The sequence below is a fragment of the Nyctereutes procyonoides genome, unplaced genomic scaffold (genome assembly GCF_905146905.1).
Source record: "Nyctereutes procyonoides isolate TBG_1078 unplaced genomic scaffold, NYPRO_anot_genome, whole genome shotgun sequence".
NCBI lineage: Eukaryota > Metazoa > Chordata > Mammalia > Carnivora > Canidae > Nyctereutes > Nyctereutes procyonoides.
In genome coordinates this window covers 54,527,189-54,554,327 of record NW_026575140.1, presented here as the reverse complement: position 1 = coordinate 54,554,327, position 27,139 = coordinate 54,527,189, and the positions used below count along the sequence as shown (strand labels likewise).

Here is a 27,139-nt window from a genome sequence, read left to right as displayed (position 1 = left end):
GGGCAGGCAGGTATGGACCTTCCAACCTCTTCAGTTGGCAAAGATAAGTAGCAAAAGCAAAAAAGCAGTCAATGTTTCATCCTTCCATGCTCTGGCCAGTGCTAGCCCTTTGTGTTTAAATTAAAGCACATCTGAAGTTGGTTTGTTGAGTAACCTCTGCACCTAGTGTGGAGCCCAACACGGGGCCTGAACTCACAACCCTGAGATCAAGACCTGAGCTGAGAGATTAAGGGTCAGACACTTAACCAACTGAGCCACTCAGGGCCCCCTGAGTAAAACAGAGGCTCTAAGTGAAGGTACCCTACCTTTGCCTTTTATTCCAGCCACGGTGACAGCTTTCTGTCCTACTTCTAGGACTTCGCAAATACCCTTCCCTCTGCCTGGAGCACATGTCCCTTCACTTCTCTGACCCCTGTCTTCTCACAGGGTTCCTCCTGGGCATCTCTTCATCCTACGAGAGCATAATTCTCTGACCAAGTTATTTGTTAGCATGCAACAAACTTTCATTCTGCTCGAATGAGGTATGATAAGGTATTGCAGTGATGGCCTCCAGTGTATCCACACCACCCTGTATCTACACCTTCCCACCCAGCTTGGCCATGTGACATGTGTGACCAAAAGGATGACAACAGATGAGATACAAGCAGAAATGTGAAGCAGAGTACTTGCCCCTTGGTGCTTGCCCTCACTTGTTGCTCTTGGAATCCAGCAACGCCGTATAAAAGCTTGGGCTAGCCTGCTGAGTGATGAGAGACACAGGCTCCTGTCATCCCTCTTGCACTGGTTAGCAGCAGGCCCATCACTTGATGTGTAAACGAGGCCATTTCAGAGCACTCAGGGGCCAGGTATTTGCCAGCTTACTGCAGATGTATAAGCAAGTGCAGTAGGGATTACTCATGCTATCCCAAACCAGAAGGACTTCCCAGCCAACACACAGAATCAGGAACTAAATAAATGGCTCTTGCTTTAAGCTACTCACCTTCGGGTTTCCTTACACAGCTGAAACTAGCTGATGCATGAGGGAATCGACAGAAAGAAAAACAGCTGGTTCACTAAAGATATATGAAATTCGGATTTATGAAGTCAGCAGGAAAACGAATGCTAGCATAAAAGTGTAAATCTGATTAATATCCAACAGAGCAATAAAATGTAACCTTTGGAGTTATCTTCTGTCAAAAACCCAGAGATGATTGTGGTTAGGAAACAAAAGAGAAAGTTTTCCTTCCAAGAGTGTCAGGGAGTTAGACTTTCTGAAGGGCTGGATTGCCAAATACAAAACACACTGACCATTTAAAGAGAAAAAAAAACTGTAAAATCACCAAGGTTATCAAGTTTCTGTGATCCTTTCCATGGTGAAAAACATCAACTTTCTCAGGCTATTGTCATAATTCCAAAGGCCATGACCTATCTTCAGATATCAGCATGGCAAAAATCAAGGATAGATGGATTTTTGTGGGGAATTCAAGTTTATGGGAAATAGCCAAGGTTTTATGAGGTAGGGCACCAGAGCCAGGCAAGGTGATCCTGTTATTTTTGCTTTAGTATTATTATTTTTCCTAGCTGTGGTATAAACTTAATTGTCCTAGAATTGAAGTGTATCAGTGTCTGTTTTTATTTCCATACTTATTTACTAGACAGGAAAAAAAATAATCTCTCCTTTCAGTTTTATACCTGTTAACTTATGATTTTATGCCCAAGCTCTAATGACAAATTTGTCCAACAAAGATACATTTCCCAAGATGACCCTTTGGTAGGCTTTATAGAAAACACTCCAGCGTGGCATTAAATGGTCACACAATCTTTTTGTCTTATTTCCAAGTCCTACTAGATAATTTTCCATGCAGATCTTTCCCTGACTCATGAGTCCAGATGAGGTGACCCTCCTTTGTGCTGTCACAGCTCCTGTACCCACTTATCACAGCCTGGCATCCTTGGGGGTGGGGACATGCGCATTCACCTTGAGGTTCCCCAAGTGGAATTCAGTGCCTTGTATAATCATTTGTAGAGTGTGAAGATCATCTAATTGTTTCCTCATAGAGCCAAGGGCAGTGGCTTTTGTACTTTGCTAAACAGCTTACCAGATGATTCCCATAAAGTGGTGTATTGGAGCTGCCGGATCCTGGCTTGTGGGAGCCGACTGTGCACCTCTTTTCAACCCTGGTTCAGGGACATCACGTTGATGTTAGAATTTGGACTTGGTGGGAGCATTTACACCATGGAAGTCAGCAAATGCTACAAATGAGGGTTTTGTTTTGGTTTATGAGAGCCGGTTTGCCCACACCAGAGTCTGCTCATTTCAGGTCCTAGGACTAATGTTTGAGAGTTGCTGACCTAAAGTGGGATCAGCAAAGTACAGCCTGTGGGCCAAGTCCAACCTGCTGCCTGTCTTTATATTGACCATGGGTTAGGAATAGTTTGTACATTTTTAAAAGATTATAGAAGGAGGAGAAGAAAGAGGGAACAAAGGGGTTGGAGAAGTGACAGAGATCTTCTGTGGCCTGCAAAACCTAAAAAGTTTAATATCTGGCATTATATGGGAAATCTCTGCAGATCTCTGACCTAGGGAAGCTTCTTAACCTAGATTGCATGTTAAAATCACCCTGGAGAGCTTCTAATACATTCTAATGCTTGGACCCCATAGTGCCTGAGGTGGGGTCTGGGGCCTCTGTGTATTTTAACAGCTCCCTGGGGACTCACACTTTTCTGTCTGCAGGTCCCAGGTATCCTGGCTCCCACCTTCCTCACTATTTCCCTAAATTGCCTCTATTCCCATGCCCCACCCGGTCCCAGCCACCCTGAGTGTTCCCTGTCCTACAGAGATGGTCTCTTTAGGGTTGCCTTGGATCTGAAAGGCGTGTTTCACTTGGGGAGCTAGTAAGAAGATGGACAAGGCCTAAAGATGAGCAAACTGTAGACTTGGGTGCAAGGAGTGCTGATAGTCGAGCTGAGCCCTCACCCCACCCCAAAACATTGAGCTCATCAGAGACACTGGTCCCTTCCTACTGCTGATTTTTATTTCCTACTGCTGATTTTAAGTTTAGTTCCATTATGATCAGAAAACATATGTTGTATGATTTCAATACCTTTGATATTGTTAAGATTTGTTTTATAACCCAGCATATGGTCTGTCTTCGTGTGTTCCACGTGCACTTGAAAAGAAAGTCTATTCGGTTGTTGTTGGGTGGAGCATTCTATAAATGTTAATTAGATTCAGTTGGTTTATGGTTGTTCAGTTCTGAGCTGACAGCAAGTTTCAACTTTACGGTTGAAACCTTGCTGATTTTCTCTTGACTAGTTCTTTTAATTACTGAGAGAGGAGGTGAAATCTCCTAACAAGTTCTAAATGCATCCATTTCTATTTCTCATTTCCATTCTGTAAGTTTTTGCTTTACATTTTTTGAAGCTCTGTTATTAGGTACATATGCATTTATGATTATTCTGCCTTCTGGTGAATTGACCCTTTTATAATTATATAATGTCTCTCTTCATCCCTGCTAATTTTCTTGGCTCTGAAGTCTGCTTGTTCTAATTTAACATAACTTTATAATTTATATAGCCACTCCAACATTTTTGGGGGGCATGTTTGCATGTTGTATCTTTTCCTATCCATTTACTTTTAATATACAAGTATCATATTTGAAGTGAGTTTCTTGCAGACAACATATAATTGGATAATAAAAACAAATCCATTGGTATAATATCTTTTTGTTTATGTATTAGATTTATATCTACCATTGTATTATTTGTTTTCCCTATCTCTTTAAAATATATTCTCTGGTTTCCACTCTTCTGCACTTTTCAAATTCCATTTCAATTTTTCTTTTGTGTTTTTGACTATACTTATTTAAAGATTAAAAAAAAAAACATATTCATGAGAGACACACAGAGAGAGGCAGAAACATAGGCAGAGAGAGAAGCAGGCTCTCTGCGGGGGGAGTCTGATTCAAGATTCGATCCCAGGACCGCAGGCTCATGACCTGAGTCGAAGGCAGACACTCAACCACTGTGCCACCCAGGCACCCCTGGCTATACCTTTTTTTTTAAATAGGGTTTTTTTTTAGTGGTTGTTCTAAGGATTACAGTATAGATACTGTGCTTACCTGCTCTCAGGGTACTTGGAATCAGTATCATGCTGCTTCTCACAGAATGTGAAAACTTTCTCATAATGTAGGTGCCTCTGCCTTTCTCCTATGTTGTAGTTATCGTATATCTTACACATTAAATGTGCTATCAAAAACTTAAGTTATTTTGGAATTCATTTTTTACTCAGCTCTGTCCATTTGTTATCACACCACTCTGAGACCTGACCAAATATAAGGTTATAAAGATGACATATGGAATGTGGTAAGCATGTTTTTTATATACAGGAAAAACATTTCTAGGATGGATTTTTATAGATATACACATAGTGGGTGTTGGCAGTAGACTGCTCCCATTTTGTAGCTGGTTTTGAACATTTGTGAGCAGAAATAGGGGAAACTTGGAGAAAAAAGGAGGAAGATGTTGCTTCAGCTGAAATGTACATCACAAGAGTAAGGAAGTAAGATAACCGGGTGAGACTGGAGAGATGAAGAAACAGGATGGGAGGAGGAGGAGACAGTGTTCAAGAGTCACAGACCTCTTAATTTTTCTGTTGGAGCAGAAAGACTTGGGTGATTGGGTTTGAATCCCAGCTCAGCCCTTTAGAAGCCATTTGACCCTGTGTGCATTATCCCTCCTCTTCAGCCGTGGTTTCTCTGTAAGAAAGCTGACAGGTGTTTATGTGCATAAGAGAACTTGCCAGTAGCACATATGAGGCATTTCATAAATGACGGTGATTATTACTGCCTCCCAGGCCTCTCTGTATGTAGTCTGTGCCCTCACAGACATGTCAAAGCAGCTCATTTTATTCTAAAAATATTGACCTGAGATTCACCCTCAGAAACTTTCCCTTACTGATAGTTCTCAGCCCTAGCTGTACATTAGAATCACCTGGACTTCTTAAAATATGTCCAGGCCCCCCCTCAGAGGTTCTGATTCAATTGATCCAAGAGTGATAGATGATAGATAGATAGATAGATAGATAAGATAGATAGATAAGATAGATTAGATAGGGGATCCCTGGGTGGCGCAGCGGTTAGGCGCCTGCCTTTGGCCCAGGGCGCGATCCTGGAGACCTGGGATCGAATCCCACGTCGGGCTCCCGGTGCATGGAGCCTGCTTCTCCCTCTGCCTGTGTCTCTGCCTCTCTCTCTCTCTGTGTGACTATCATAAAAAAAAATTAAAAAAAAGATTAGATAGCTAAGATACGTAGATAGGTTGAATGCATGGATAGATTAGATAGGTAGATAGATGATGATAGATGATATATACACGTAGGTGAGATAGGTAGATAGGTGAATGAATGGATAGATAGATAAGAGAGGTAGATAGGTTGAATGGATGGATAGATTGATGATAGATATAGATGGGTGAGATAGGCAGATAGACGAATGGATGGATAGATAGAATGGATTACTGAGAATTGTCCAAGTGAGGACATTTTTGGCTGAGAGAGGTGCAGGTGTGCAAATGGAGGTAAGTGTCTAGTAACTGGCACATCCCTGTCCCCATGTCTCCTTGAGTGTGGTCTGTACTCTCCTAGCTGTGCCAAAGAAGCTTCTCCACACATCTTTTTCTTGAGATAATCTTCCAGTATGGGTAAAATAGAGGCAATTGTACAATGAACCTCCATCACTCAGCTCCCACAATTACCAGCATTTCATCGATCTTGTTTCATGTATCCTGCCCCCTCCAGCCCCTTTCCTGGTGCTGGATCATTTTTAAGAAAATCCCAAATATCATGTTATTTCACAACAGCGATTTTAAAAATCTCTCCAAGTGATTCTAATGTTGGTTGGGATTTGAAATTCACTAAACGAAGCCTCTTAAAAGTTGTGGGCAAATGCTTGAGCCATTTAGGAGACCAAATCCTTCACAGGGTTTCCTAATCGAATAAAGCCGTGGAATCCATCTGACATAGATGCGCTGTATGTGCAGTTTCATTGTGTGTATGGTAATCCAGCATGAATGGTAAGTAGCTCATGTAAATAGGTAATTAGCATGATGCACCTAATAAACAACACTAAGGTAATTTACTTTTCATGATATGCCCACAGTCCCAGAAACATCCCACTAATACTCTTTAACAAAATTCAAAGACCTATGGATGCTACTCCGTAAAAGCCAGCATGCACCATTCCTAGGACTCAGAGGTCTGGCCCCTCCCATCCCCACCCTAGACTCCATACTGCCAGACTTGTTTCAGGTAAGATGCATCTAGCGGTCCCTAATCTCCTAGGTACTGTTTTGAAATCATTTGCAATGCAACAGTAGGCTGTAAACAAATGATCTTAGATTGATCTTTGCTCTCAGTGGAAAAACAGAGCTACAGAACAGTGAAAAAACAAATGGTCCTATGATGGGAAAAAGAGAAAGAGGAGTTATTTAAGTTGTTTATCATTCATTCCCTTGATGAGTTTTTACTGGACATCTACTATGTGACATACAGTGGTCTAGGTATTTTAACACACATAGAACCAAATAGGTAAAGATCTCCACCATCATGCTTACCAAAGCAGTTATGCTGCACCTCCCCCCACAGCAGCTCCCACAATCTGTTTCCCCACACGTCAGTTTTGTTTTCCCTACAGTCAGCTCTTGCCATCATGCCCACTCTGCTAGCCCCTTGTTTTGGGGAGAGTGAAACTGTAGAAAGTGGCTACAGCAAAGGGAGTTGGGCAGGATGAGGAAAGTGATAAATTTCCCAGATACTTTTAGAACCACCCAAACTGGACTTGGGTGGATTTTGGTGGATACATTTGACTTTCTTGCAGAGAGGATGAGGAAGAGGGTGCCAACGGTGGAGACAAACCCCAGGGCTCAGTTGCACAATGGAAGACCCAATGAGAAGGACTCAGGACGAACATTGGTGGGTATCATACATGCCCAGGTGGACAGGAAGTCATCACTATCAACTGGCAACATCTGCTCTGGAGTCTGGAATTGAGAGTAAAATAGGGAGTTCATCCCTTAATCCCTATGCTAAATGTTGAAATCCCATCTCTCCTGGTCTACCTCCTCCCTCCCACCTGCCTCCAGAGATCTGTTTTCTTTTACTATAGCTTAATCTCTATAGTTTTTTAGAGAGGGGGATGATAACAATATGTACTCTTTCACACCTGACTTCTTTCACTCAGCATTGTTATTTGGAGATGCATCCTCATTGTTGCCTGTATCTATAATTCATTCTGTTCTATTGCTGAGTTGTATTCCATTGTTTGGATACGCAGCCATTTGTGTATCTATTCACCCGTTGAAGTGTTGATGGATATTTGAGTTGGTTCCAATTCTTGGCCACTACAAATAGAGCTACTACAATCATGTGTGTGCAAGTGTTTGTATGGATATTTTCTTTGTTTTCTCTTGGGTAAATAGCCAGGACTGGAATGGCTCAATCATCCGGTAGGTGTTTGTTTAAGTTAAGAAGGTACTAAACTCTTCTCTGAAGTGATTGTGCCATTTTACATTCCCATTAGCAATGCATGAGAATAACATCTAGTCCACACCCTTGCCAACACTTGATGAGGTCTATCTTTTCTCATGTTAGTTATCCTAAGACATGTGTATGGATATTTTGTTGTAGGTTTAATTTACCTATTAATGGATAGCAATGTTGGGCATCTTGTCACATGCTTATTTGCTTTCCTCTTTGGTGAAGTGCCTTTTGCCCATTTTGTATTGTTTGCTTGCTTCTTGTTAAGTTTTGAGGGTATTTTATATTTTATTTTTAAAAATATTTTATTTATTTATTTATTTATTTATTTATTTATTTATTTATTTGAGAGAGAGCATGAACTGGGGGAGGAGCAGAAGGCAAGGGACAAGCAGACTCTGCGCTGAGCATAGAGCCAATGCAGGGCTCGATCTCATGACCCTGAGATCATGATCTGACCTGGAATCAAGAGTGGGAAGCTTACCGAGCCACCCAGGTGCCCCTGAGAGCATTTTATATAATTCAGTTAAAAGTCCTCTATGTGGTGTGATTTGGGAAGTTTTCTAAATTCTTTTAATGGTGTCTTTGAAGAACAAATGTTTTTAATTGTTAAGAGTCTAATTCCTTAATTTTTTTAAGATTTTATTTATTTATTCATGAGAGACACACAGAGAGAGAGGCAGAGACACAGGCAGGGGAGAAGCAGGCTTCCTGCGGGGAGCCTGATGCGGGACTTGATCCCAGGATCCCAGGATCACACCTTTAGCTGAAGGCAGATGCTCAACCACTGAGCCACCCAGACGTCTCACCTTAATTCTTTCTTTATGGATTGTACTTTTAATATGTCTGACAACTTTTAACTTTTTGCTCATTGCAAGTTCACAAAGATTTTCCCCCTTTTTTTTTTCTTTCACTTTTTAGAAGTCTTCTTTTTTTTGGTATCCTGTTTGGGTCTATGATCCCTTTTGAGTCATTTTTTTGTATAAGGTGTTAGATATGGGTAATTTTTTGGGTGTGGATATCTGCTTATTCCAATGTGATTTATTGAGATGAATACTCCTTCTTGACTGAACTGCCTTTGTGCCTTCATTTAAATAAAGTTCTTCATATATTTTTGAGCTCTATTCTGTTGATCAAATTATCTTATTTGATGCCAACACCACATGATCTTGATTATTCAAGCTTTATAACAAGTCGTGAAATCATGTAATGCTGATAAGTCATTTCCATAAGAATATTAAAGTGAACTTGTCAAAAGAATAGTTTGCTGGGGTTTTCATTAGAATCATTTAACTCTATAGATCAATTTGGGGAAAACTGACATCTTAAGACTAATAAATCTTAGACCTATGGACAAGGTATATTTTTCCATTTCCTTAGGTTTTCTCTAATTTATCTCAGCAGTGTTTTATAGTTTTCAATGTAAAGAAATGTTTTTTCTCTGAACGTTTTTAATTACATATTCAATTTCTTTAATAGATATAAGTCCATCGATTTTTTTTCCTGAGTATGCATTTATAGTTTGTCTCTTTCAGGGAATTAGTCCATTTCATTTTGTTTGTCCAATTTACTGGCATAAAGTTGTTCATATTACTCATTTAATATTTTAAAAATATCTATAAAATCTGGGCATGTCACTCTTCTCACTTATAATATTGATAATTGTGTCTCCTTTTTTCCTGATCCGTCTAGTTAGAGGGTTATCAATTTTATTTATCAAAAAAACAGCTTTTGATTTTATTCATTTCTTTTTTTGAAAAAAAAACTTATTATTTCATTGATTTCTACTCTGATTTTTTTATCTGCCCTTCTGCTTGACTTGAGTTTATTTTGCTGGGTTTTTAAAAGACAGAATATAAGGTTTTAAAACTATACATACATGCCTTATAAGTACTTCTTTAGTTGAATCTCTCAAAGTTAGGTATGTTGCTTATCATTTTTATTCAGTTCAAAATACTTTCTAATTTCTTCTTTGAATGATGCACTACTTAAAAACATAATGATCACTTTCAAAATATTTGGGAGATTTTCCCAGATAGCTTTCCGTGATTAGTTTCTAATTGAATTCTGCTGTGGTGAGAGAATACGCTTTGTATGATTTGAATGACTTAAAATTTATTGACATTGTTTTATGGCCTGGAATATGGTTTGTCTTGGTTAATGTTCTGTATTCACTTGAGAAGAATGCATATTCTGTTGCTATTGGGTGAAATGTTCGATAAATGCCACTTAGGTCAAGTTGGTTGATAGTATTGTTCGCTAAGAGGATAAACTGTGTAAAGTGCTAGCACCCGGTAAACGATTAATGTTATTTTTTTAAAGATTTTATTTATTTATTCATGAGAGACAGAGAGAGAGACAGAGACACAGGCAGAGGGAAAAGCAGGCTCCCTACAGGGATCCTGATGCAGAACTCGATCCCAGGACCCTGGGATCACGCCCTGAGCCAAAGGCAGATGCTCAACCACTGAGCCACCCAGGAGTCCCTAATGCTAAGCATGGTGGCAATACAAGTATTATAGACTTAAAGTAGGACTACACTGATCAATAAGTCTGTAATTAATCATCATTCTTTCCGGTTTAAATTACTTGTGGCACAGGGCATGGAGGGGGCTGTGATTTATAGATGTCTGCCCATTGTGGTTGCTGGATAACCAACCACTCACAATTGGCGTATATCAAGTATAAATGATAGGGGATGAGGATAAATGGATTTCACCTCGGGAGCCAGGTTCCATGACCCCTGCAGTCCCTGGTGAAGGCCTAATGGCACAGTTACATGACCCTTGATTGATGCCTTCCATTAGGGCAGGTGGTTCATAGGCTGGGTTTGCCATCAGTGTTAGAATCAGTCTCCCAGAACTGCACACAGGGTGAGAGAAAGGGTAGGATCGAATGGGTAAGGCTCCACCCAAGCCTTCCCAGCATAGGATCAAGAGCTACCCTTGTACCTTTCCAAAGCCCTTGATGTGTGTCACCCAGCCTGCATCTCAAACGGCCCCTGGAGTAGATGATTCTGGCCTTAATATTCCCAACCTATAGAAAGGGCTCAGGAAGTTTCCCTGAGGAGTGCTTGAGAGAGTCCTTCTTCACTGCCAGCCCTCTGCCTTCACCCAGAGAGGAGGGATGGGGTGGCTGGACGGGTAGGGGGGAAGGAATCAGAAGACATAGGTTCCAGACCGGGCTGTGTGGTCTTGTGTGAGTTGTTTCATGTGCTGGAGACTGAGCTTTCTCACTGCAAACATGGGGCTTGGGCAAGAGAGGTGCTTCCTGATTGTGGGTATGGGTGCCAGGCATGGCTGGACCTGCCTGGCCACCTGCCCAGTGCACCTGGCCCATATCCACATGCAGTGGACTGAGGAGCCTCCTGGGAGGGGATGACTACCAACCGTGAGAATTGCTTCTCACCTGTGCTACATGACCCCCTCAGGGTCTACGCCATTTTGCTGGGGGAAGTAAACTCATAGGTAAAAGGAAATCAATTTTGTTTGAAGATTCTGGGACATTTTATAAGTAGTGAACAAGCACAAATGTGTTGTGGAGCAAAAGGCAACCTTTGTACAAATTTTAAAGAGCAAAAGAAGTTTTTAAGAAATTCCTTGTTTTGGGGGTGCCTGGGTGGCTCAGGTCATGATCTTTGGGATCCTGAGATCCAGTGCCTCACCGAGCTCTCTGCTCAGTGAGGAGTCTGCTTCTCCCTCTCTCTTTGTGCTCTCTCTCTAATAAATAAATAAAATCTTAAAAAAATAAATTTATTGTTTGAGGCAGGCCTCCACCAGCTCCACCCCTGGTTTTGCTCCTTTTCTCCTCTGCCTCATGATGCCTTGGTTGACAAGTGTCCCAGGCAACAATGGCGCCATGCCTACCCAGTGTAGCGGGAGCAAAGCCTTCGAGATTCAGGGGGACAGGGGGTCCATTGTTCAATCTGTCTCCAGCTCTCCTCTCCCAGGGGTTTGTGTCTGAGCAGGGCTGCATAGACAGAACTGGGAGAAACCACTTCTCTAGCACCTTGCATTGCACTGTGGCCCAAGCAGCTTGGCTTTGACCTTGCTGTGACAGAGGGGCACAGCCATCCACTCACCCCCACCCTGCCACCGACCACCCACCACCATTGGCCTGGTGTTGAGTTTCATGGTAAAGAGTCAAGACCAGCTCTAGCATTTGCAGAAGGTACAGGTGGGGTGGGGGTGGGGAGTGGGGGACAGGAGACCAGTCATGCTGGGAAAGTGGGGGATGCAGGAAGGGGCAGAGGAGCAGGTGCCCTGCTCACAGGCCTCACCTGGTTTAGTACAGACTTGTTTGTGAGTCCACGAGATGCTCTTCTAGGACCCCCAGAAATAGGAGGGAAGGTGCCATTTGTGGAAGGGACAAAATGGGCTGAGCATGGTGGGTGGGGCGGCAAGAGCCTCTAAGCCATTGTATTCTTCTCATACTACCTCCCTCCACACAGGCTCTCGAGGTCTGCAAATTTTGGTTCATTTGTTCCTCCCCAAATCCCCAGGGGGGTTTGTGGCAGTTGTAATGGATTGTTCTAAAGGTTTCAAAACTCTAATGGAAATCATAATACATCTGTTTTCTGCTTTTTGCATACCCTGTTATGGATGTAGTTTGATTAATAAATCATGGGGAAATAAATTAATTATTCCTTGATGATCAGTCTCCTTGGCAGACAGTGTATTTTAAGACAAGGGAGATACGGGGGGGAAGACAACAACAAAGAAGGGTCTCGATGTTGGAATAGGTTGAGGAAGAACAGATCAGAGTCTCCTTGGGGTTCTTTCTAGGCCCACAGGCCTTCCAGGAGAAGGCAGCACGACCTGCCAGAGGCTGGTGGTACCAACGATACAGTGGGAGTGATTGAAGATTGAAGACAAGGGTGGGGGGACGGTCCCTGCAGATTCAGGGGATTGATAGGTCAAGAGTGAGAGGTGGTATGTGTGTGTGAGAGTCACATGAGGGAGACCTTGGTCTCTCTCCCAGGTCTGCTGTGCCCAAGGCAGACCTTCAGAAACACTGGAAAAAATCCAGGATCAAGAAGCAACAGGCCTGGAGTGCCTGGGTGGACCAATGGGTTGAGTGTCTCCCCTGCAGATTCATTCCCTGCCTCTTCCCTCTTTTTATCTTATACCAGCCACCCCCCACCCCCACCTCCCCAGAGCTCCCACACCCAACCTTCTTCCTAAGCAACAAGGAACTTGAGTTTCTTGAAAACCCAAATGCAGACAGGGCCAGAGGAACAACCAGTCCATGCCCCTGGCCAACACAGGACACTAGTCACAGGCGACTGGGGACTGCATGCGCTGGCCAGGACTCGAAGTTCCCCACATCTGATGCAGCCGCCTGGGGTGGCACTGCCTGGCCAGGGTGCTGTGTGACGGTGGGCAAGGTCTGTTCTCCCGTGCCCGGGGAGACGGAGGAGATGGGGACTCCTGGAGGGCAGCATACGGGCTCGAAGGTCAGCTTTGGAGATCCGTCCCTGTGGCGGTATTGAGGCTTGAGCATCAGAGCCACCCCTGGGGTGGGGGGCTTGGTCCACATGGTTACAGAGCCCACCCTACAGCCTCTCTCTTTGTAGATCTGGAATAAGAACTCCCTGGGTCGAGGTGGGTAAACCTGAATTGAGTTGCTCACCCAACCAGGGCTGGACACTTTGCCCTTCTAAGAAGTTCCCAGGAGAGGCTGACACGGCCTGTCCCAGGGCCACATGTTGAGAATGGCCGTGTCATTGTTCCCAGGTGGTTGCAGAGAGGTGGGGTCGGTGTCCTATACCCTGAGAGGCTCTGAGCAGAGCCAGAACTCAGATGTGGACCTGGGACCTTGGGCCACAAGACTGAGATTGATGAGGGCCAGGAGGGCCACTCAGAAAGGTGGAATCGGGACCAGGGGACATGGGACTATGGCCATGTGTGCTGGGGACGTGCCACTGGGGACACCCTCCAGAGGGCCTCTGCCCTCCTCACACCCGGGGACAGGCCTGTGGTCTGGGCTGGAAGGGAAGACAGTGAAAAGGAAATGACCATCTAGAGGCTGGGGCTCGCTTGGGAGCAGTCCACTTGGAGGAGGAAGAGAAGCAAGGAAACAAAGACACGGAGACATTTGTCAACTGGGTGCTTGTATTTGGGAAGCAGAGTCGGGGCCAATGCACATCCAGGTTGTTAGCTTGTAAACTATAATCTGTATCTACTTTATTTCTTCCCAGGTCAACTCGGGGGGTTTGGGGGTGCACAGCCCAGTGGAGTGGGGGCATAGCAGAGGTGTCGGGAGGCCGTGGGACCTCATGTCCCTCTCCCTTCCCTGAAAGACACCAACTTCAGATGTGACAGGATCTCCTGAGAAGAGCAGTCTGTGGGATCCCGGAGGGGCCAGGGCCAGGGGTGGATATTTGTTGGATAAAGAAAGGAAGGAGAATCTGTGGGTGCCTTGAGTTCAGAGACAGCCCTCGCTGGGACTTCCATGCTTGGTCCTTAGACACAGACAGAGCACTTTGTCCACACGGAAACCTCGGCATTCCCCGGCGTTGCTCAGCGTCCAGCATTCCGATGCCACCATCCAAGGGTCCCCAACAAGGACCCATAACCTGTTACCTGCGTTCTCCCGGCTGTCCCTCTTCCCCTGTGTTCCTACCCTGCCGAGAAACTTCTTGAAGCCTTGGATGAGCCAGTTCAGCTCAAACAAGCTCAGCTAACTCTTAGCACCTACTGTCTCATGTGTCTGCCAGGAACTAACACAACTGAAGTTTACATCGGATGCTTCTAAGTGATGAGATGCGGACCCCAATATCCCACACAGCCTCCACCCACCCCGCGCCTTCCCCCACACTGCCCCAGCTGTCTCACAACCCTTCTTCCTCAAGAACAAATAGAGGTGGTGGGAAAATGAACGAAGTCGAGCATACCTATGGCTGAGCTTGTCTCTCTGCCTCTCTCTTCTCTTAGGGTTGGTTTTTACCCAGAAGGCTCTCTGGTCCCTCATGCAAATATGTTTCCAGGCTGGCCTCAGTAAGGCTGGACTCAGGATTCACCCCCCTTCTCCCATCACACTGCAATGTCACCGAGAAAGGAGTGGAAGCCTGGCAGCTTCAAGGCTTCTGGCTGAAGGTGGTTGCAGAGCCTGGGTAGAGCCACCCTCTGCCCAGAATGCCCTCACCCCCTGCACCTGTGGGTCCCTGCTGGCCATCTCTGCAGTAAACTATAAGGCTAGGGGTGTGTAAAGTGTGGACTTGCTGGTTAGTGGCAGATTTGACTCTAAATAGCTTTATAAATGGCAGGTGCTGAAGTCTTAGAGTCGCCAGGCATCCAAAGTTTATAGCTCTGTGTTTTAATTTCTGCAAAGGAGCAGTGTTGCTTTCTCAGGCATCTGCCCATTCCAGAGGTTGTGTGGATCTCTGGGGGCCAAAACTGAGTCCCCTTCGATCCTTGTAACCATGAGGTCATTGTCATGACCCTCAATAGGTGAGGATCACCTCACCCCGTCATCACTTAGCCCGTCAATGGCAGAACCAACTGAGTTAGGTCATTGAAAGAGCCCAGCTGTCTTCCCAGGGAACAGATACAGGGAGAGGCCGCAGAGATGGTTCCTTGGGAGAACTTTCGGGAGGATGAGCCCAGCTCCAGGGGCCCTGCCCATAGAAACTTGGCCGCTGTGTCCTTCTCCCTCTCTGCCCTGCCTTGCCTGACAGGATGGGCCCTCATGCGCTCATGGCTCTGGCATCTGAAGAGACAAGGAGCAGCGTGGAGGCCCAGGCGCTCAGGACCACATTCCCGGGCACGCAGTACAGTCACGTTGAGGCCCGAGGCGCACTGGCTCCTGACTCACCGGCAGCACGAGTGTACCTCACCTCCTCTGGGCGCTGTCCTGCCTGCTTGCTTGCTTGCTCTGCCCCAGGCTCAGCAGGGCTCTGGAGAAGCCAGTCAGCAGTGTAGGGAGGGGCAGGAGGGCTCGCCTGGCAGCCTGTGACACCTGAACACCAGGGCTCCAGTTCTGCGTCTCTAAAATAACAGGGCTGCTCAAGATCATGGCTCTTCAGTGTGTCATGTGGCCTGCCTGCAGTGGCGCCACCTGGGAGCTTGTTAGATATGCAAAGCCTCAGGCCTCTCCCCAGACCCACCTGAATCAGAATCTGCATTTAACAAGCTCCCAGGGAGATCTGTGCTCAGTGGTGGTGCTGACCCCTGAGAATGACTTCTGTCCTCCAATTCTGTCCCCTACGGGGTCCCTGAGCATTGTCCTGGCATGCACTCCGTTGTGGACCAAACCCTGTCCCAGAGGGGCAATGTGGCCCCAATTTCCACACTCACTGTCTAAACGTGCCTTCTCCATTCTAGCTCTTAGCCAGGGCTCCCCGATGGTTGATGCCTTCTTACATGGACCCCCTTCTTCTGGGGGGCTAATGGCAGGGCAAGCAAAGTGACCAGCTGAGTTTGCATGCAATGCACCCCCTACTGCTACTATCACAGATTCTCTCCCCATTGGTTCTCCAGAGCAGCTGGAAGCAGAAGCTATGCCCTCTAACTTGGGAGAGGGCTCAGGGATGAACACATGCACAAAGGAGAAGACCATCGTATGCACATTTAAAGTGCCCACTTAGCAGCCACACAAAAGTGAGCACAGGAAAGCTGCAGGTCAAGTGGGCAGGTCCTCGCAGTGGGTATGACAGGGGAGACCAGACCCCACAGCCTGCTCAGCCTATCTCAGGCCCCTCTGAGACCATAAGCTCTGGGCTCAGCACAAGCCCACTCTTTTGAGATTGGCATATCTTGAACAGCGTGGCTGCTGTGAAATGAGAGCCAACAATTGCATTTGGGTCCCAGCCAAAGAAAGGAAAACCTGTTCCACTTCTAGAATTAAAAACAAAAAAACAAAAAAACAAGAAGGAAGTTAGTTGGCTTCCAACACAGTGTCTTCCTCAGGAACTAGCTGCTCAGGGTGGTGTTGATGACACTCCACCCTTCTTTCTGTGCTAACATTTATTAGCACCTCAAGTGAGAGGAAGTGCTTCCTCACTGCGTGGAGTCAGGTGAGAAACACAAAGAAATGTCCAGGTGGGAAAATCAGTAGGATTACACAGATGGTCAAGGAATCTTCTGGAGTAGGAGGGGGAATCTTTCTTCTTATTATTCTTTTCTTTTTTTTTTTAAGATTTTATTTATTCATGAGAGACACAGAAAGAGGCAGAGACACAGGCAGAGGGAGAAGCAGGCTCCCTGAGGGGAGCCCGATGCAGGACTTGATCCCAGGACTCCAGGATCATGCCCTGAGCCGAAGACAGATGTTCAACCACTGAGCCACCCAGGCAACCCTGGAACCTTTCTTCTTAATGGCTTATCTGGAATGTTCTTTTGTGAGAGCTTGTCAGGTTTCTGAGTCCAGCCTCAATGCTGAGAGGCCAGGCTGGTGGCTGAGCATGGAACTTCCAGAAGATTCATGGTGTCAGGAGAACCCATGATGTATTGTCTCTGTCCACTGGGCTTTGTGTGCCCTTTTCAGGAGGTGCTATGCCCAATGTCAAATTCCAGAACTTGCACAGAAGCAGATTCAACTTTTGAAACGAGGCTGCTGTCAAGCTGGGAGTTTGAGAATTCTTAGAGACAAAGCACACTCAGAAACAAGTTGCATCATGGTAAAGCCGAAGACCAAACATACTTCTAGATTTAGAGAACTACCTCGTACCACAGGGCATCTGAAGTAGCTTATAGGGAACACTTATACTTTTTTAAGGTGAAATATAAATAAAAAGTACAAAATTAGACCAATGAAAATATAAGTTATTGAGGCAGGTCAAGCACTGGAGACGAGCACACGCACGTCTGATTAGCCTCTGAAGGGTGACTGTCATAGGTGGCTTTGATAGTCGGGCTGCATTTGACTAGAAGCAACTGAGTTAAGATAAAAAGAGTCCTGCTCTTAGGATCAAGAAATGCAAAACAAGAGGACAGCACAGCAGAGGCAGAGAATCGCCTAGAGGACAAGGATTCTAGCCGAGTAAAACCTCAATGTGAGCCACCCGGGCAGCCTGGCTGTGCACATGGGCAGGGCTGCGTTCATCATTCACAGCGTCCAGCACTGAGGAGGGCAGCCTCTTGCACATGGCAGGCCTTGCTTTGCTTCCGCAACCAACATGTTGCTATATGTCTCGTGTTCCAGCTGGGCCATACCAAGAGCTTCCTTCCAAGGCTCCCATGGCTTGTCCATGGAGCCAGAGAGGAGAAGTAGCAATAACACAGCATGATGTGTGCTTGCAGGAGACCCCCTTTAGACTTTTGCGCTTGGTTCTGTTAGTCTTTAACAGGACATTGACAAGAGGAGCAGCGGGGATGGGACTTGTCGTGGCATCTAAGCCCACCATGAAGTTTATTCCATCAGAATCCCAGTGCAAGAACTTTGAGGCTTCTCAGATTCTCCTGGAATAGGCAGGGCACCAGCAGCATAGATAGTGGCGTGGTGCAGGGGCACTGGACTCTTGATGGAGATTGGAACCTTCCAGAAGCCTGGCATTCATGCAATGTGGGGGCATCCCGGTGGGTGCTTTGAAAGCCTCTGCCTCGCAGGATCCTCCTGGGTATGAGTAAAGGATGCGGGGCAAAGTGGAGCATCTTCCCGCTTTGATGCTACTCTGTCGACAGACGGGACCTGTGTTGAATGAATGAAGATAAAATGGGTCAGCTCGAGATTTGAACACATCATTTCAAACCTGTGTGTTTTTGGAGTCAAGAGGACTTAGGTGTGAATTCTAGCACTGCCTCTCCATAGCGCAGTGTCCCTGGGCTAGTTGGGAACTGCTCTGAGACTCAGTTTCCTCCACCTGTAAAATGGGTATTTGAATCCCTGAGCTGTGAGCATCAGATGAGGTCCTGAAAACAAGTGATTGTCCAGTAAATCCCCAGTCACTCAAGTCTGAGTTCCCCCTCCCCAGCCTTCACTGTGGGCAAAGCTAATGGCTCTCCTGGAGCTCTGGATTCCACCCCCAGGTCCACCTTGGACATGGCCAGACATCCGGCTGTCTTCCTTTCTAACTCTGGTGTCTTCTTTGCCTGTCCACTGGCTCCCCCCCTCCCCTCCCCTTACCATCCTGCTCAATCTTCTTGAGGATGGATCTGTGCTGGCCCCTGTCCCTTGGACATCTTGGCAGCCACTCCACATGCAGCGCTGGTCCTATTTTATCCCCACTTGGTAGTGACAAAGGCTCATGGCCACATCCAGCCCACTCGGCTCAGGCTACAGGCATTCGATGGTCGGCCCCCTACTCTTGACATCATATCCTCTTTGTCACCTGCAGGATGTCGCTCCCTTATTACTACTGGGAACGTCCCTGTAGGCTTCCCAGCCTGCCTTCCTTCTCCCACTCCCCCCAAAGCAGGCATGGCTCAAGGTTCTGCCTTCGGCTCCCGTGGGAAGTAACCAGGGCTGGGCCAGAGGTCAGCAAACTATTCTGTAGGAGACCAGAGAGTAAATAAGGTAGGCGTTGCATGCTATATGGTCTTCGCTGCAATTTCTTGGCTCTGTCTAACTCTGTAAAAAGCGCTCTGGACAGTGAGTGAGTGAGTGAGTGAGCCTGGCTGGGTTGTAGACTCACAGAATGGGAAGGGACTTAGACTCGGTGCTCCTTGACCCTCATCTGTACAGGTGATTAATGATCGGTGATAATGAGGACGGGTTCTGCAGGGCAGTTTGATAGGGTGAGTGGGATCATGGGCAGGGCCTCCTTTAGAGAATCCTAGGCATCCCCCCCTTCCATCTGGTCCCCACCCCCCCACACACACACCCTGCTTTCCTCCTCTGTCTCTACCTGTGCAGCCTGTACAAGCTCATCCACGGTCCCACCTCCATGCCCCATCTCCCTTCTAAGTTTAAAACCTGTGCATCCCACGCCAGCTGGGCCATTCTGCTCAAAGGCACTATTTGCCTCTCAAACACTGCGCGTGTGCAGGAAAGAGCATCATCGGAAGCAAACCTGAGCCGTCCCTCGACTTCCCTCATCCTCAGGGCAGCTGGGCTCTCTGCAGCCTTTGACACCACCGCCTGGCTATCCGGGACCAGGATGGACCATCCGCTGGGCCTGTCTGTCCCCACTCACGCTGTCTCCATCTCCTCTGCTCTCCATGGCCCTCCGTTCCTGTCCGTCTCTTACTATCTGCCTGCTGAGCTTCCTGAGTGGTCCCCTGCCCGCCCCACCCCCACCCCCTCTCACCTATCGCTGCACCTGTCCCTGCACCTGCTACCATAAGCAGAGCCTGGCCATTTCCCTTCACAGCCTCTGAACTCTCCTCCTTGCTTTCCAAACATCTCAGTCCTCATCTTGCATCCAGTGGCCTCCAGTGAACACTCCCGACCTAGTCCCACCTGCTTGCTTGCTCCTTCCAGAATATTCTTTCATTTTGTTCTTTCTGCAGTCCTTCCCTCCAGCTTTTCCCAAGTGCCGTCTCTGCCTGTCACGTTCTTTCCTGCTCCCGGGGACCCAGGCCAGATGTCTGAAGCCACACACACACACACACACACACACACACACACACACACACCCCTTCTTCACCCCTACCCCACCCCACCCCTGTAGGATCTCTTCCTCAACGGGGTGCTCAGAGCTCCGTGCAAGACCAAGCTTATCTCCTGGCACACATTTTCTGTGTGCTTTTGCGGAGTATTGTGTACTTGCTTTATCTCTCCCCCTAGATTAAACATTCCTCCAGGGATTAGAGAAACGTCTGGCCCTTCACGCAGCCCCAGGACCGCATGTGCCCGTGGCCTGGGTGTGCAGAGCTGGCGTGCAGGCCTTTCCACCGGGCTGTACCCTGAGCTGACGTGGCAGCCCCTGTGGGCAGACAGGGTGTCTGCGTGTAGGAAAAATGTCGATGGTGAGGAAGAGGTTTCACTTCCCTGGGCTCAGGGCTGCGAGCCACCCATGCCCTTGGGCTTCGGTTGCTGGAGAGTGTGTGTGTGTGTGTGTGTGTGTGTGTGTTTCTGTGAGTGTGTATTTCTGGTACGTGTGTGGCAGGTGTGAGGGTGTATGTGTGTGTATGTTTGGGGTTGGGTGTAGACGTACACCGTCATGTAGAAAGCCGAGAGTCCTCACCTGACTCTGCCTGGGGGTTTATCTCTAGCTACAAGAAATGCCCAGCAAGTGAAACCATGGAACAAACAGATCTTTCGAGAATATAGTGACCGAGTGATAAAATCAGATGGCAAGTTGCCTCACTTGGTACACAAGGCACTCATCCGAAATTCCTGGGGGCGGGTGGGGGGGCCGTGCTTTGAGGTTTAGTGGCCAGGCTGCCCTCTAGTCACTGGAGAACCATGCAGGCCACAGGCTGAGGGCTCGAGAGACTGCCAGGCCCTGCCCTGTCCTGACCCCAATTCTATACCAGACCTTGTGCCGGGGGTGCAACCCGCTTATCTTGGGGAGGGGGTGGGAGTGTTCTAGTAAACTCATTGTCCCAAAACTGAAGGATGAGCTCAGAAGGGCGGCCTCGGGCTCTGAATTAAGGGGAGTCCATGCTCTTTCCTTTTACTCCACTCTGAGAATTGGAGAACTGACGGCGCCAGTTGTAAACTGCCCATAAATCCTGAGTGTGGTTAGAAATTATGCCCAGGCCAAAGGTCACAGACTACATGTAAGGGGATTGGGATGAGTCATTTTCAGAAATACGTTTTAACATTAGGACTTGTGTCCCCAGGAAGCCTTCTGTGACAGTTCAGTAGATAAAAGTGTGGAACACCCCACTTTTCTGGAGCTGTATATTGTCGGGTGGGTAGGGCTGCTGTCCTCTACCCCAGCCCCTGAGGGGTCTTCTCAGAACCTGGTTAGAACTTTCCATGGGGGGCACCTGGGTGGCTCAGTGGTTGAGCATCTGCCTTCAGCTCAGGGTGTGATCCCAGCCCAGGGTCCTGGGATCAAGTCCCACATTGGGCTCTGCTTCTCCTCCTCCCTATGTCTCTGCCTCTCTGAATAAACAAATAAAATCTTTATTTTTTTAAAGATTTTATATATTTATTTATGAGAGACACAGAGAGAGAGAGATAGAGACACAGGCAGAGGGAGAAGCAGGCTCCATGCAGGGAGCCCGACGTGGGACTCAATCCTGGGTCTCCAGGATCAGGCCCTGGGCTGAAGGCGGTGCTAAACCGCCTAGCCACCCGGGCTGCCCCAAATAAAATCTTAAAAAAAACATTTTTAGGGATCCCTGGGTGGCGCAGCGGTTTGGCGCCTGCCTTTGGCCCAGGGCGCGATCCTGGAGACCCGGGATCGAATCCCACATCGGGCTCCCGGTGCATGGAGCCTGCTTCTCCCTCTGCCTGTGTCTCTGCCTCTCTCTCTCTCTCTCTGTGTGTGACTATCATAAATAAATAAAAAATTGAAAAAAAAAATTGAAAAAATTTTTTTAAAAAAGAGGTGATCATATAACACTTTAGGGGTGTCTATCTCAGAGGAAGGCCTTACTTTTCTGTAACGCACCAACTACCTGCATCGTGACAGAGAGGTTCCCTGGAGTACCCTTGTGTCAGTTAATTATCGCTCATGGGTGCCACACACACATGAGCCCACTTGGTCTCTGCAACATCCTTATGAGGCCGCCCGGGCTGATCTGATCATCATCTATGAAGTCGGGGCTGTCATTAGCACCATTTCCATTTTATAGGTTTGGAAAATAGGGCATGGGGACATAAAGTAGCTCACTCCAGGAGTTACTTACACAGCTCGTAAGGGACAAAGCTGGATTCAAACCAGGCAGTCTGGGTCTTGGCCCATGCTCCTCACCACTGGGCTACTGAACTCTTTTCTGGGGAAGGACGTAAAGGGCAAGGAGCCTCACACTAGGAACCCCTAGCTGTTCAAGCAAGTGACTTGGCTTCCCCAAATGAACTTGAACTGGTGATCATCACCCTTACCACCGCCACCACCACCACCGCCACCACCACCACCACCACCACCATCATCTGTGCCATGGCCAGGTTGTCTTTTGAAACATAGATCCAGTTATGTCAAGCTCCCACCCTTGCTTACATTCTCTTTAATCACTTCTTATTGTTCTGAAGATAATGACCAAATTCCTGCTTTGCTCACACAATTGCCTCTCCCTGAAAGACTCCACTTTCTGGGTCAGCTTCTCTGTTGGCTGTTCCCATGAAGTGATGTCCCTTTCCTAGGACAAAAGGAAGACTAGAAAGTCTTCCCCTGACTCTGTTATTGGGCCTCCATCTCACTAAGAGTCTCCTCGACGGGAAACCCCTTGAGGGTAGAGACCGATGTACCTTATCCTTCATGGCATCCCTAGTGCCTTGCACAGTGCCTGACATGCCTTTGGGAATGAGCCAATAAATTAGGGGTTCTTTTTGCTTTGGGGTGCAAGCTGACTCCTTCACTACCAGTTTGAGGTGCACCAAGTACTCTCAGTGGGGACTCCAGGTCAGTTTACTCACCCTCTATTATATGTTTAGTAAGGATATGTGACATTTGTAAAAACCACAGGGTCTGCAAAGAGCCATACCTCTTTTTGGCCCCAGGGATGACAAGGGTGGGCCGTGTCAGCCTCGTATTACATATGAGGAGACTGAGGCTTGGGGCATGGTGCAGCCTGCCCCTGTGTCACCCAGGCAACAAGTGGTGCCACTCAGAGTGGGACCCAGGCCCTCAGACTTCCCATCTCTTTTCCTTTCACCTGCCGGGATCAGGTTTTACCCTCCCTTCCAGAAACCTCTTCAAACTGCTGCTCTGGTCTCTCCATTCCAAGGGTCAAACAGAAACCCCCAGAAGAGACACAGGAATTATTACCTTCTGCTTCCAACACAGCCGTGACCTTTATCCTCGCAGCCAGGGCTGGAAAGGGAGTGCCCGGCTGTGCCAGGTTCCCGGCCAGGTTGGTGGGGGTAATGGTGATCATCAGCCCAACGAGGGCTCCTGTTACACTCTCCTGGGGAGGGCTGCCCATAATGCAAGGCTGTGGGGGGCCAGACCAGCTCAATCCTTGGCGCTTAGTGCCCCTGTGAAAAATCTTACAATTATCTGCCTCCTGGGTTACATGCAATCAACCGTGCAGCCGGCCTGGCTGGGAAGGGCCGCTCGGTCGATGGAATGGCCTGCCATGGTCTCTTGACTTCTGAGTCTCCCAGACCAGCCGGGGCCGGGTGGGGATTGGAAGGTGGGGTGGGGAGGCGGTGGTGGCTGCCTGGAGTGTGTGCGAGGAGGGTGGGGTGAGAGCACTGGCTGAGAGAGAAGGCAGGTCCTCTGCCTGTTGGTGCATATCCCATCTCCCATCTGCAGGTGGAGGGAGGAAGCAAGGTAGAAAGGCCCTTCTGGGCCATTCCCTGCTGCAGGCCAGCCTGCACCACCTCCATCCACACAAGGGCACAAGCAACCATTGGGGAATCTTCCATCCTCTCCCAGAGCTAAAGGCTTTCCTTGCCACCTAGAATCTTCCCAACAGAGAATCAGGATGGGCTCTTTTTTCCCAAGTTCTGAGCTGAAGGAGCAATTTCATGCTCTGCGTGGCATATGAGGAGTGGAAGGGGCTGTGGAGACCCTCCATCTAGACTCCGTAAGGGCCCCAGGGGAGGGGACACCTATGGCCCACCACAGGTGAGCTGGGGCCCAGGTCAACAGAACCCCCAGGCAAGGTGCAGGCTCCCAGCTGCTTGCCCACTCAAGCCTGCCCTTGCTCGGCCCAGCCTCCCTGGCCACTCCTCCGAGCAGACCTGGCGTGCACTCACCTCGTCCTTGGTGGAGCATCCTGGGTGGGAGTGGCAATGTGTCCCCGCTCCTCCGACAGCCCCAGGTTCAGAGCCAGGTTCCTGTGCAGTCCGCATCCCTCCTTCCCTGCCTGCAGCCAAACTAAAAGTCCAGTTTCTCCAGAGGTTCCTCGATGTTGAGGGAATACCAGCTGATCCAGAACAGCAGGCTGAAAGCCAGGATCAGGGCCCCTGTGTAGACCAAGAAGTCCCAGTAATCGAGGGAGGCGAGGATGCCCAGCAGCAGAAGCACCAGGCCCACGGCGTCGAGCAAGAGGGCCAGGACAAGGAGGAAGGCGCAGCGGCCGGGGTTGCATCTTCCCCACCGCCTCCCCAGGAGCATTGCCCGGGGAGAAGCGGGAGGAGCCGAGCTGCACTCCTGGGGGTGATTTGCATGGGAGGGTGGTGGCTCTGCGTCTTGCCTCTGCCCTCGCTCCCTGCTGGGTGTGAGCAGCCGAGGGAGCCGTCAGGCTGTCTGGAGCCACAAGGAAGTACACGTGGATCTACCTTTATGAGCATGGTAGCCAGTGGGGCAGGATATTTCTTAACTGCTTCATGACTCAGGAATGGTCCCGACCAAAATAGCCTGACATCACCGGCAGTGGGACTGGTCATCGCTGGGCCAACTGAGTTACGAGGCGGAGGAGGAGTCAGGGGCCCTGGGAGGGATCTTCGGTGTCAGCCAGGGGCCCTCGGGTGGCCGGTCCTGGGACCCTCGCATACTGGGCAGGTGCTGGCAGGTTGCTTCACCTCCCGTGGTAGGCGCGGGACTTTCGTCCCCCTCACCCCCTCTGCCCTACTTTTCCTGGTGCTGAAGGGAGGTTTTAAGTAAAAGATGTGGAAGAGACCTTGTTGGCACAGATAGATTTTGAAATTGTGTCGGGAGAGTCGGTCAGTGCTAGAGACCAAATAGAGACCCAGAGAAGGTGCTGTGTCCTGTGGATCCCTCCACTGTGAAGACCTGGGGGCCTGGCTTCCTACAGGAGGCTCAGGCCTAAAGTGACAGAAGATAGACGGGGTGTGTGTGTGGGGGGGAAGGGGGTGCCCTCTGGCCTCCAGCTGTGGACCAACAGGCGGCACCAGGCGCAAGTCAAGAAAGGCCTACCTGGTTCTCTGCATCTCCCGGACCTACTGACTTGACCTTGGCCTCCTGTCTCGGTGGCACTGCTCGCACCCCCCAGGGGTTATGTAGGACACGATGGCCTTGTCACGGTGGCCTCTCACAGCGCCCCTCTGTCCCCGATTCACTGCGGGATCCTGACCTGCACACCGAACCTCTCTGGGACTCGGTTTCCCCACACAAGTGAAGGAAATCATTTCCACTCTTTCCATGCCTTTCCGGGTGGGTGAGAATGAACAGGTGACCTCAGCTTTGTTTCAGAGTGTGAAACAACTGAGCACCCCAGACTGTGCTGTGTCCAGTCAAGCGAGGGCTCCTGCTAGTGACCTGCCCCTGGCCTGGGCTCCCCTAGTGCTCCCTGTGTCCCCCCAACCAGCCACACCCTGCTGGCTCCTCCTGTCCCCACCCCTCTTCCAGTGGTCCCACCCCCAGGCTCCAGGCTCACCTGGACTGAGAGACTTTCAGCAAGAAAGCCCTGGGGTGGGGGGTTGGACAATTAGTGTCATAGATTTCTTTAATTAATCAATTAATTCACAAGCAGGGGGGAGGGGCAGAGGGAGAGGGAAAATTCTCAAGCGGACTCTACACTTAGCGCAGAGCCCGAGGGGCAGGGCTCCATCCCATGACCCTGAGATCATGACCTGAGCCAGAAACCAAGAGTTGGATGCGCCACTGACTGAGCCACCCAGGGGCCCCCTGTGTTAGAGATTTTAGGATCTGAAATACCAAGAGACTTGACTCAAGCCAGGTGGCCCATCTGGAGCATCTCCAAGTGAGAAGTAGCCGAGGCCAATCTCCCAGCCAGTGTTTGCTTCCCTTTCTGAGTACATCCTCCAAAGCAGTTAGGTATCGATACAGGAGCACCTCGTGCTGCTGGAGAAGCTGGTGTCCTTCCCACCGTCCCCCCACCTCCCGCCGGCAGCTGTGACCAGGAGGGGTCTAGGGAAGAACAGCTGGCGGACAGCAATGCCCATCTGCGGGGGCAGGTTTAGTGTCCCTGCAGTGGCCGTGCAGGGCCGGGAGGGTATGTCCAGGCCTGGCTGTCTACAGGTTCCCAGGTGCTTTTGCAGAGTCCCATGTGCCTGCGAACAATTTTATTATTATTTTTTAAAGATTTTATTTATTTATTCATGAGAGACACAGAGAGAGGCAGAGACACACAGGCAGAGGGAGAAGTAGGCTCCCTGCGGGGAGCCCGATGCAGGACTCCATCCCAGGACCCCAGGATTACACCCTGAGCTGAAGGCAGATGTTCACCCACTCAGCCACCCAGGCGTCTCCCTGTGAACAATTTTACAGTGAAAATCAGAATGGTTGATCCCCGTACTCCCATCTGACTTCAGAGGACAGGTCAGAGAGAAGCCAGCTCAGCCTTACTGGGCTCAGACCCCCACTTAGTATCCCAGGGAAACATGGGTTCTTCGGGCACTAGGGATCCTTTTTATTGCTACTATTTTCACACACACGCACACACACACACACACACATAAGCACATGCACACACACACGTTTCCAGCTGAAGAAACTCTGGCCCACTCACTAGCAAAAGGAACAAAGATCCAAACCACTCACAATTTCGTATCCACAGCTAATCGGCATCCCCCACTTGCTATTCAACCTCCAGAACCATAAATACCCCCTTTTCTTATAGAAATAGGCTGCGTTGTGCACCCAGTTCTTCAGCCTGCCTTCCCTTGTCACCCCACATGGCCGTTCTTCCGTGGGGTGAGTGGTGGGCCCCAGGAGGGAGACCACCCAGGCTGAGGGAGCCCCTGATTGTCCTTCCTGAT

The 27,139-nt window shown here is 48.6% G+C and overlaps 1 protein-coding gene across 1 annotated transcript; it reads right to left on the bottom strand.

Moving 5' to 3' along the window:
* Nucleotides 1–13,604: 13,604 nt before the first annotated feature.
* On the bottom strand, nucleotides 13,605–24,701 carry TMEM238L (transmembrane protein 238 like). The gene is made up of 2 exons (XM_055305970.1): nucleotides 24,212–24,701; nucleotides 13,605–18,142 (listed from the first exon to the last, which is right to left on the bottom strand). Exon 1 carries the CDS (start codon nucleotides 24,570–24,572, stop codon nucleotides 24,333–24,335), a length of 240 nt encoding a protein of 79 aa, XP_055161945.1. The 5' UTR covers nucleotides 24,573–24,701; the 3' UTR covers nucleotides 13,605–18,142; nucleotides 24,212–24,332.
* Nucleotides 24,702–27,139: the final 2,438 nt, after the last annotated feature.

What these genes read in the sequence shown, in the direction of transcription:
- TMEM238L (XM_055305970.1), bottom strand. Translation starts at nt 24,572, where the DNA reads ATGCTCCTGGGGAGGCGGTGGGGAAGATGCAACCCCGGCCGCTGCGCC.